Genomic DNA, 11,956 nt, shown 5'->3' with positions numbered 1-11,956 from the left:
TCAGGAAAATAGTTCCCAACTGTATATATTTTCAAATTAATACATCATTTCTGGGGAATTATAGGCAAACAAGATATATGTTTGTTCTCTCTGGATTTACCATTTGATATTTAAACTACCTATACCACAGCCCTCTGAGGCAACTAATTAGTGCATAACAAAATAAATAGTCTGAGCAGGAGCCCTCAAAGAAGAGGTGAATATGCACATCCCAGGAGAACCATTAATCCTGTGTATGAAGCACTTCTGCTTCTGGTGAGTGCAGAAATTGTCCTTTTTGACTGGGTTATTTTTTCTCTACAGATGAGAGGAGCATATTATAGTACCAGGCACATGTTATCTGAAACTGGTATTTCACAAGTAGCTAAATATAATATGTCAAGTGTATTGGTATGAACTAGTATGTAATCTCTGGATCAAATCCCAACTTTTCAAAAGGTCTCCTCACTTCCACTCTCCATTTTGGCAGAGAAATAAGACGACACTAATAGTAGAAGTGCACAGACAGCCCATTTTTAAATGGCAGGTTTATTAAAAATGTTCTCTATCACAAACATTGGAAACATACTCAGCAGATTTTATTTTAACTGAAAGATTCAGTAGATAGTGGAAAAGGAGTAACTGTCAATGCAGATCAACCACTGAATTATGAGAAATAACGGGCCAGTTTCCACAGCAAACTCCTCACAAAACCCCAATATTACTCAGCATCATCAGGTTCCAGTTTGTGTTTAGTCTGCCCTGAGGATGAAGCACATAGTTCACGAGCTTGAGCTTTGGGTTTATACATATTTACAGTAGAACAACCTACAGATTACAGGAGAGGACACATTAGCACCAGTGCTTATGGATTACGGCTCACATCGCCTCTGCCACTGCATGTGCATGGTACTGACTCTACTGAAGAGTTAGGTTAAAAAAAGGTTAATAAATCTGGCACTTGGAAGGCAAACTGTGCTCTGCAGTGACCTAGGAATTCTTCATGTTTTGTATCACACTTGAATGCCTGTCTCTGAAGGCTGCCCATCAGAATTACCTTAATGTGCTTTCTTGCAAAAATGCATGCTTTCCTTCACCTCTGCCTGAGGTGTTATTTAGTAATACATGTAACCCCTTGAGATCAGGAAATCAGTGTGATTTTCTTACTGCTGTTCTAAAACTAAGCACAAACTCTGTATTTAGTGAATATTAGACAAAACTAGTATCTTTAGCAGTTTTGGTGAAACATTTTCACATAGCAAAAAATCTACATAAATACAGTGTTCATAATTACTGAGATTCACAAAAAAAGGCTTTGGTTAGAAAATCAAAAAGGGTCAAATAAAAAAAAAACTTTAAAAAAAGAAGCCAAAGAAGTGTCAAATACTATATTGGAGTCAAACGAGTGCAGAATAAAACAGTAGACGTCCATTAGTTAATTTTTCAGTATTAAAATCTTCCACCTAAAGAAGCCCATGTCTCTTGCAAGCTGTGTGCCTTTCCTGACATTCACAGCTGGTCTCCTAGCTCCAGTACAAGCAGGGTGGTGATAATTCCACATTTTCCTGTTCAAGGCAAAGAGTCCCTCTTCCAGCTGTGAGGTAGAGATTGGGTATCAGGTCACTGGGGTATGAGATACCACTGAGTGTAGCAGTTACACATTTGTTTCTAGTTCATTTATTTCAATAGTGCAGTGATCTTTACTGTTGGATTTCTTAGTGTGATTCTCCACTGGACTTTCTTCTTGCTCCACTTGTACGGGTATGTGGTGCTGAAACCCTTTCACTGTTTCTGGTCCACGAGATTCATTCATGGTCTTCACACAGCCATTTCTCTGGTAAGCCACAATCTGGCGGATGTTAATAGGCTTAGTTTCACAGATCAATGGCACCTATGTGAAAAGCATTAAGATTTGGAATACTGCCACTGTTTGCTGTATACAACAGGAAAGGAATTTTTACTTTGAAAGCCTGTGGTCTGCTTTACATTCACCAGGATTATCTAGGGCCTCCATAGACTTCCAGGACCTGTTTCTCATATACACTAAAGCATCTTTGAACCATCTGGATAAACTGAAGGTGTCTTTAAGTATGTAAAAATGCAAATTCTGTCACAAGTCTAATTTAACTTATACCCACAGTAATAACTGCTTGCATCAGTAAAGCAATACAAGTAGGGTAAATACAGACTAGAATTTCAGGGCTAAGTTCAAAAGATACGGACTCTCAATGACCAGTATGCTGAGCTTTGGGCAGTGCTTGCTCTTGAGTGCAATTACATAGACCAGTAAGTATTTGTTGTTGTCTTCTGCCTTTCTTCTAACCCAATAAACTAACACCTGTCTTTTTAGTTTGCACTATTTCAAAAGAAAGAGAGGATTTTATTGACTGATTCATAAGTTAAATATTGAAGCGTCCTTTAAATCGAACCAGAAGCTCTGATGGGGAAAATAAGACGCAAATACTGGCAGAGAAAAGAGGTGGGCTTGCAGCTGAGAAAATTTGGCCTTTGAGTATACATTACTAACTCCACAAATTGTGCAGCCAAAACATATGGCAGACTAATGGTATATTTTAATACAATTATAGAGCACGATGTGAAGAAAAATCTCATCACGGATGACTAAATAATCTCTTGGGAGGGATTTTATATTCTTGAAACATCTCTTCTTGAGTTCTGACTGAGTTCTAAATACAGCAATGAAACGTCAGGAGGCCTGTGTTATGCAGGAACTCAGGCTATGCTTCTGGCTTCATAACAGATGACATACCTTACCATTAGGCTGTATGTTTAGTTTTTTTGTAGCTAGCTATATGTGTAGTCCATATATTCAGGCCTAAGCCTGTCATCAGTAATTACTGCAGGTGCTAAGTGCCTCAGAGGATAAGGCCTGTCTTTCTATATAAAAATCAAAAGAGCAGGAATTTTAAATGCATGTTGCAGGAAGGCATAAGAATGGGATTTACCAGAAAGACTGGCTGTAAGGTGGGAGAAATAATAATAGAAATAAAACTTTGCTGTTAATTCTGTTGTTCTTTCTATAATACTACAAATGATGCGCAGAAATGAAACATGCCTTGTGATAATCAGTCCTGATGAAGAAACTTTTCTGCATAAACTATTCTGTCTTTGTAGAAGAAAGGTAGTGAGAGTCTGCCATGAGCTGAAATGGTTGGAGATTAGCACCTCCAAGCATGGTGGGCTTGTGGAATTAGGAATCTCCTTTGTCAAGGATTTGAAGGAAGAGCATGAGAAGGAGTTCCTGGTATAAGGAAAGACTGATTGATGCATGCCAATGAGGTAAGAAAAAAAGCATGGGATTGGAGGGAGGCAGGGGCAGGATACAGGGGTATGTGTGGTGTATAGAATAAGATACAGAGAAGGAAAACTAAAGATGTGAGGAGGGACTTGTATTAAACGTAGAAGGCATGAAGAAGCCTGAGTGAAGTCAAGAACGCAGCAATGTGCTTGTGCTAGTCCAGAAAGGAAATGATTGCAATGGTCGTTTCAGATTATGCTAACACAGAGGCTTGAAACACCCAGGGTAGTTGCTTTTGTTGTGAGCTTATTGGTTTTGCATATACACACTCATAGATACCTTTACCTCCCCCTACACACAAATACTCAAGGACATTTGTTGCTCTGCTCTGTTGCTGGTCACATTTTTAGAAGGAAGACTTACTGGCCAGTCAGGACTTGGGTACTGAGTGTGAGACTCAGTTCCAGCGTCTCGTGCATTTGCAGGACAGTGCAGCTGCTTCTCCTGCTCCAAGCCCTAGTGTGCCAGACACAGCTGGCTGGCAAGCTTTGAACTTGAGTGGTTGTTTTGCATGACCTCATGCCAAAGGATGCCTCCACCCCATCTGGCTAAGCAGCACATTGCCCAATTCTCTCCTCTCTCTGAAACGCCTTTTATAAACTAGATGAAACAAATGTGGGAGTCTGAGAGGTTGCAGGTTCTCTGCTGTAATATGGCACGTGCTGGCACACCCTGGCTCATGGCGTTGTTACCTCATCACCATCCTTGATGAACTCCTTCCGGCAGATGTGGGCCATGATCCCAGCAGCCAGCGCATCTCCCAGGACATTGATCATTGTTCTAAACCTGTCTCTGAAAAATGAAATAGTAATGGTAAGTTGCTGGCTCTTTGGGTACATGCCTATGCCTTCATCACAGCAGTAATTATAGCTGAAGGCCAGTTTGGCTGTTTTTATGAGGTAACAAGTTTAGAAATGGTAGTAAGGAGTTTGGCATGGGGCAGCCACTAGTTACTAAGCTGATCAGTTGGGTTTTCCAGCCTTTTCAGAGCTCAGTGCCCTGTGCTGCCACATACTTTAATTTGTATCTGAGCTAACTAGAGCAGCTGTGCCTCCCTATACATGCAAGCTGATTCAGCACTAAAAAGGTTTAACACAGCAGATCAAGATTGCATTTACGTCTAAGTTTTCATGTTAAGGTCCAGTATTATGGCCTGATTTGGAGGCCGGTGCTGCTTAATTCAATAAAAGTAAAAGGCAGCCAGTACAACCAGTACCTTGTATTAGTTATCAAGGTCCCAATCTCAGCAACCAAAGCACTAGTTAAGAAGATTATTGTATTGCTGGAATGTACAGAACACAATTCAAAACTCAGAAGATTGCTAAATAACTGCACTCACAAACTAAGCAGGAACCGACCATATTTAAATCACGTCCATTTCTGAAAAAGCTATGGTTGCTATGGCTACCAGTGGCTCTTAAAGAATCCCCGTTTTCAGTCATCATCTTTTCCAATTTAAATTTGTATGCTTGACAGTACTTTGTATATATACAGTTTCACTATTTTTCATTTATTCATTTATGGGATCATTTCTTCCCTGTTTACACCTTCTACGCACTGTCTAAAAAGTAAATCTATTAAAATACAGGTTGTAAATACACAGAAGTAAGTGGTTGTCATAGACAAGTGTTACACTTGAAACAGCTTGGAATCTATAAGTTAAAATTGATGAGATTTCAAATAGACAATATAGCTTTTAAGTCTGAAATATATAATGTCTTTTCCAAGAAAAACATATACATCTGAAAACTATGTCATATTGGTAATGTAATTTATAAATGCGGGTTATAAAATTGAGGTTCAGAAATCTCCAGATGTTTGGCTTATTAAAGTCAGTGACAGTCCAATATCAACACTGCCCAGATTTCTGATCCTGTATCTTAATATAGAAAATAATTGAAACTGTGTGCTGATTTTTTTTCAGATATTTTAGGCATGTACTCTGTGCATGCAAATGTTTATGCAGTTGCTTGCCTAATTAGCATGAAAGTTCCTGCATTAAATGTTATTTGTGTGTACAGTTACCCAATTGTACATGCAGTTGCAAGTAACTTCAGCAATAATATTCCACAGCCTACACCTAGATGTGGTTGTTGACTCCAGGACCCAGTCCTACACTTGTTTGCTGAATCCTTTTTTCTAATTCCTACTGTTCTGATTTTGGGTTTTGCCTTGAGGAAAATTCCCACAAGAATATGTTAAGCAGGGAAAAATACTGTTACAGCACATATTGATAGATGCTCCTGTTACACATAGACTTTTTTTTTCCTTGGTTGATCATCAAATTTTGATTCTTGGAAAGATATTCTGAGTTGTTAATTTTGGATTGTGCAAAGAGTCAGCTGTGGTAGAGAAGAAGCTGTATGAGCAGAGCTCAAGAGTTTGCACTCGCTTTTGGGCTCTGATTAGCATCTCTTCTGAAGACAGAATGTTTCTGAGGAAATAGTGCACCATACTGAAACTCTTAAGAAAATGGATTGCCTGGCACGTTGTTTGACAAGTTTTATTCCACGTTTCTGTGTGTAAGGAGTAGTCTGCGCTATGCATGAGTAGAACCACACTGCACACCACTGACGTTTCTCCACTAAGAGGCCAACCTGCTGCTAGTGGCATTTCTTTCAGTGCAAACCTGCGACTCGGGTGTTGCAGTGGTATTTTAGCTTTAGATGGTATTATTAAAGATGCAAAATTAAAGATGCAAAATTTTTACCTTGCATTTAATAAATTAGCTGAGAAACATTTTTATTTTCTTCTTTATGTCTCTAGGCACTAGCTAAGGGTATGAAGTTCAAGACATGTTATGGCTACCTAAATGAATTGTAATACCTGCAGTGCATTGCAATGGGTATTTCAGTCTTGTGAGATCATCTAATCAGCCTTCTTTAAGCATTCTTCATACTCCAGTACTTCCAAAACTAATATTGAAAATATTCATCATGTCAACCATGTTGACACTTTGCATCTGCAGGCTCCTGAAACCACCAAGTGCCGAAATATAGAAATATACTTTTTGTATGAAAGGTCATCTGCAAAAGACAGAAAATTGGGTCTGTTCCTGCTCACTTTTTAATACCATCTGGAACTATAGCCTGAAAAAGTTTTTTGTCTGTTGTTTTGAAAAGTTTTGTAACACAAAAAGAAGCATAATTTCCATATACACTTACTGGAAGACTTACTGGAAAAACAATGAAATGTTGATGTTGCAAGAGCTGGGTGAAAACTGAGCAATATAGAGGGAAAAGGCTTTTGCAATACAGCTTAAAATACTTTGATTTTGTTGTGCTTCATTAACTTTTGAGCTTCAGTGACTAGCATTAGAAAGGCTGCTTTATTAAAATCTTAACTGCCATTCCCAAATTTAGGTGCCCACAGCAGATACTATTTATCCTTCACAGAAGAATATTCCTGATATTCCTAAAATAAAATATGTCTTAAAATATGCCTACAACACAACATTCGTGACTCCTATTAATAACAATTATATACTATTACACTGAACAGGAAAGTAAATAATTTCTTCTCACAATTCTTTGTACAGAAGATCAGTGGCTTCAAGTTGAATAAAGTGGGATATATAACAGAATGGACTTGTAGCACGTTTTTACCCAGAACCTTGATGTAATGAAACTCCACTGTATTAATGGAGATATATTTTATATAGATTAAATAAAAAATAATTTGGACTGTTTCCTTGTGGATGCATATGCTAGTTATGTAGTTAATTGAAATGCTAATGAGCTAGGGAACAGTAGTTTACAATTCATCTTCCTAGAGTATTCAAAATTGTTTGACTAATTTATGGACATTTACATAAAAGTTAAGACTTCAAATAAACCACTCCTTATGAGTTTTAAAGTGGCTCTTCTCGTGGGTATCACAAATCTCTTTTATTCTGAGTGTGTTAAGTTTTAGCCTCTGCCTCTGCTGTTAAATCCTCAGTGATTAGAGATGCAGCAAAGTAACCTCTCTACAGAATGGCTGCGCTTGCAAAACATGGCTCTGTGCAGGGGGCTACAAATTGCTGCTGCCTATTTAGCACTGAAATCAGAAAGAGCAGAATTGCATCAGGATCTGTGATAAAAGGAAGACATTATTAGTCCTAATGCAGTGCATTGCAAGTATTACATTCTGGTTGACCGTATCATGTTTCTAGTTGCAGCAGAAGTAGCTATATACAGCACAAACCATTACTGTACTGTCATGGCTATTGCAGGCAGAGTGGTATCTGTGGTGTGGCAGTACTTGCCTGCTTTAGCACTGGCTCATGCCTCTCTGCAGAGTGCTTCACTATGTTAAGATGATGTCTTTCAAGTGTCAGTGGGCTGATAAGCAGAGTGCGGGCAAAGCATGTTTCCTAGGAATGTCAGCCCCTTGTCCTTGTCTAAGGCAAGGTGCTGGAGTTGCACCTGACGGATGTTTGTCTAGCCTGACCTTAAAACTTCTCATGAAGGTCATCCTCCAACCCAGCTAGGTGCAGCCACTTCCATTGCCTGACTATCCTTCTAGATAAAAATAATTCTTAAGTTTTCCTGTGATCTGACTTAAGGTAGTTACTTTGGTCTAATTCGTCATCTTCCCTCCCTGTGAATGTGAAGAACAATTGATCACTGTCCTCTTCAGGACAATCTTATCTATATCAGAAACTGCTGTGGTGACCTCTTCCAGCCTGCTCTGGTTTCAGACTAAATGAATTCCGCTTCTTCAGCCTTTCCACGTAGGTCATATTGCCTAAGTCTCATCTAGACTCTCTCTCATTTGTCTATGTCTCTTTTCAATATAATGCCCACCTCAGCAGAGTATTTAATCTGAGGCCACATTAGCACCATTTCAAGCAAAAGAATTACTTCCCATGCCTTTTATGTATATTTGTATTACTATACCGCTGGAGACCATTTGCTTTTTTAGCAATGTTGCCACACTGGAAACCTCAAAATCTGAATGTTACTTACAGTGCCCAGTCGACAGCAATAATCAATGTGATGTCATCTGTTGGGAGCCCAACCGAGGTCAGAACAATGACCATTGTCACCAGGCCAGCTTGCGGGATACCTGCAGCACCTATGCTTGCAGCTGTTGCTGTGATACTTTAACAAAGAAAGAAAGAAAGGAATAAGCTTTACCATTGATGGGTTGCTCTGCAAGAAACTACACCATGTTTCTACAGGAGCTTTCCTAAACCATAATCCTTCTTACACAAGGCACTGCACAGGTGTGCCAGTGTTTTGTGGACAGAAGCCAGGTCAGAGGGCAAGAACAGGCCAATCTGTCTGCCCAGTGCTGAATTCTCACCCTCTGCCTTTGCAGCCTTGGTGCTGGTGGGGCAGTTCTGTTATCTCTTAATATCAGAAGTGCAGAGAAAGGGGGGCAGCCAGGCTGTGGGCTTCTCTGAGTTACATCAGCTTCTCGCTGTGTGCCACGAATCTGCCAGCACTCCTCATCGCTGCTTCACCCTTGGCAGCAGAGCTCCCAGCAGACATCTCTGAGTCATCATTGGCAGTTCCTGTGCCAGGCAAATCCGCGGCTGGCTGCAGCTAGGGCCTTTAATGTCAATCCATCACAAGGAGGCTAGGCCAAGGGTAAAAAGGCTGGGCCAAGGGTGAAGTCCTTGCATAGCACATGGCTTTGCATACTTGGATCTAAATATGAAGCAAGCGTGAATGTGACTGTACCTCTTCAGTTTCTGGAAAGTATTTTTACTTGACCTTCACACCCTTTTTTCAGCCAGGCAAGCAGAAATGAATGGGAGACCAGGGCAAGAGTGGACCTGGCAGGCTTAACATTGCTTTCATAATGCTATTTTTAGAGGAGGGATTTCATTCCTTTTTCCAGGAGCAAAAGTGACTGGATATATTCATTTCCGCCCATCTGGCCACTTGCAAGAGCTAGGCCATCCAGCAGAAAGACAAAAAATGAATGTTGACAATTGTAAAAGGATGACATAAAGCATATACACTGATAATCCACTGCATTCATCAATCCAGAGTTTCAGAGCTTTTGGCAAGGAGTTAAGTCTCATCAACCTCCTATGATGGAAAATGAGGGTAACAGTATTCACCCATGTGGAAACTGAGACACAGAGCTAGGCAGTTATCTTGCTCACAGCTGTACAGTGTACCAGTAGAGCAGCATCAGTATTTATAACTAGAGCCCTTTCCTGCAATAAAAAAATACATTTGCATGTGGGTGTGACGGGGAATGAGAATAATTTAAAACTACATTTTGAAAGAGTTAGGCTGTATAGCATCCTAATAGCATTGTAATAGGCAGAGTATCAATAGAAAGGAAGGGACAAAAGCTCAGATGTTGAGTAAGAGATAAATATAATGAATATTAACAGGTTCTCCAGTTAGTGCTATAAACTGGCTAGCTGATTAGGACTGCTTCTGCCTCCTAAGACAGTTCAGGCCAGAAAATCTCATGACTTAATTGGGAATGTTTAACTAAGATTCTACAAGCAAGCTCACCTGCTATTCCATTGAATTTTGACCTTAATGTAGATGTTTCTTCCTATAATATGCCCAGCTGATGGGAATAGGATCTTAACTCTCTTTTTCTGCTACATCTAGGTTTGCATAATCACATCAATACAAACTGTCAACCTGGATTTTACAGATTATGAGCAAAGTAGACTGATAATTTTTCTAATTTTTTTTTTTTTTTTGTCTCTGGCAAAAATATCCTGGCAGTCAGGAATATTTGAATTTGAAATCTCCAGATCCTAAAGTATCAAGATCTGGGACAGGTTTGGCCCACAGAATACAGTTAATATTTGGCTTCAGATATTCAAGGTACTGAATCCACTGTGATTTCCTATTTACCTTCTCCTTTTGTAAGTCAGTCTTTTTATTTCTTTTCCTTTCTTGGATTTTTCCACTCTTCATTTGTATTTTCCTTCTACTGTCTTTACTTCTTTCCGGTCTTTATGTACTAGCACTTAATATGGGGAGTGAAAATAAAGGGATGAAATAGGGTTCTGCTAAGAGAAAGTTAGAACTTACCTTCTTTCCATTTACTATCACCCTCCTTCTCCTTCATTTTTCAAATCACCATTCTCTGCTTCAGGGTGTATGTAATGTCTGCCCATGCTCTGGGACATATTTTGGGACCATATTCTAAAAACATCTCCAAATTCAAAATCACCAAAGACTAAATTTTAGCACAGGATTATTACAATAATTTTCTGGGAGAAAGAGAGCCTGAAGCAAGAGCTCATATGGGCACAATTTATTTCTTCTGCTTCTAGTCTGACCAGATCTTGCCAGAAGCCCATTAGCAAACCTCAGCTGTCATCTGGGTTAGTTTCAGGACTCTCCTCCTCTTGTCATGAAGGTTTTCAAGTCCAGCAGAAGATGGGCAAGGCCCAGCAGTGTAAACGGGGCAGTGATGAGGTCACTGGGTGGGTAGGTAAGTAGATCTCAAATATGTTGCACAAGGCTCTGACTATGAGGAATGTTTTTGTAATCATTTGTTCCCTGCTGGAAACCTGCAGGTTTCAGTCCCTGAGGCATTCTTTGGCAGCCACTGGAGTTATTCTGGCAGTAATTGTTCAGCTGGATCTTCTAGTCTTTTGGATCCATTACAGACCTTTCAAGGACAGAGTATGCAGCTATAGCATTCTCTACCCACTGAGAGCATGGTTGTTTATGAAATTTTCTGCTTTAACAAGCAGCAGAGAAGACATTTAAAGAATATCTGAGTGATATGACATCTTAATGAAAACCTGCCCTGATAGTAGCATCTGTCCTCCTTCCCTGTTCCCCTGCTCCTTCAAGGTTTGACAGAGCTTCCTAACACACACTATTCCCTGTTATCTGATATAGAACTTTTTGCATTTGTTTTGCATTTTTTTAACCTTTTCCTCTCATGTAAAGATGCAAACCAGAGTTAAAGTTGAAAACAATTCTGACATTTAAAATAGAGTTTTAAACACCAATATTAATAGTAAAATGTTCCAATCCTAGTAAACAATCAATGGGTTGCCTAAAAGTAAAAATTAGACAGTTATCCTCAAACAGAAACACGTTTCCTGATGTCCACATGCTTCTATTGAACGGTACCAGTACAATTTCCCTTTGTACAGTCCCTGATCTCTGCATTACTGAAAGATAACCATCCTCTGATGAATGGATTCTTTGATAATAGCAAAGATGAGTTTCGTTCTGAACATCGCTACATACAAGAATCTTAAGAGTGTCAGACTCAACAAGACAAGCAAATTGCAGCATGTGGAATTTGACGTTTATACCTTATAGTGATAATCTGCCCAAAGTCCAGCTCATAGTTGTTTACTTGCGCAATAAAGATGGCAGCCACCGCCTCGTAGAGTGCCGTCCCATCCATGTTGATGGTGGCTCCCACAGGCAGCACAAACCTCGCAATCCTCCTGTCCACATGGTTATTCTCCAACAAGCACTTGAAAGTGATAGGCAGTGTGGCTGAGCTGCAAAACAGTGGAGAGAAGCACACGTTGAATTATTTTTATTTCTGGGGTATAGAACAAATTGTAGCAAGCCTTCTCCAGGCAGGGTAAATTTTACTCTAACCATGTGAGCACTGCTTCTCATTCTTTGGTACGCAGCTGTAACTCACTTGCCCTGTAACTCACCCCTTTGCTTGAGGTGGGTAAAGACAGTTACATGTATAAATGCTAGAGTTTTA

At 39.7% G+C, this 11,956-nt stretch overlaps 1 protein-coding gene across 1 annotated transcript in view; it reads right to left on the bottom strand.

The window, feature by feature from the left end:
• Positions 1-11,956, bottom strand: part of SLC1A7 (solute carrier family 1 member 7) — a 58,153-nt gene continuing 46,197 nt past the window's right edge. The window contains exons 8-11 of the mRNA XM_009461254.2: positions 11,544-11,738; positions 8,248-8,382; positions 3,991-4,090; positions 1-1,870 (exon numbers count right to left, since the gene is read on the bottom strand). Of these exons, the coding sequence (XP_009459529.1) occupies positions 1,634-1,870; positions 3,991-4,090; positions 8,248-8,382; positions 11,544-11,738 (667 nt within the window). The 3' untranslated portion in view covers positions 1-1,633. The remainder of the gene's footprint in view (positions 1,871-3,990; positions 4,091-8,247; positions 8,383-11,543; positions 11,739-11,956) is intronic.

Source organism: Nipponia nippon, unplaced genomic scaffold (genome assembly GCF_047370975.1).
Source record: "Nipponia nippon isolate SJK-2023a ecotype South Korea unplaced genomic scaffold, ASM4737097v1 scaffold_5, whole genome shotgun sequence".
In the NCBI taxonomy this organism is placed as follows: Eukaryota; Metazoa; Chordata; class Aves; order Pelecaniformes; family Threskiornithidae; genus Nipponia; species Nipponia nippon.
This window is presented reverse-complemented; position numbering and strand designations above follow the sequence as displayed.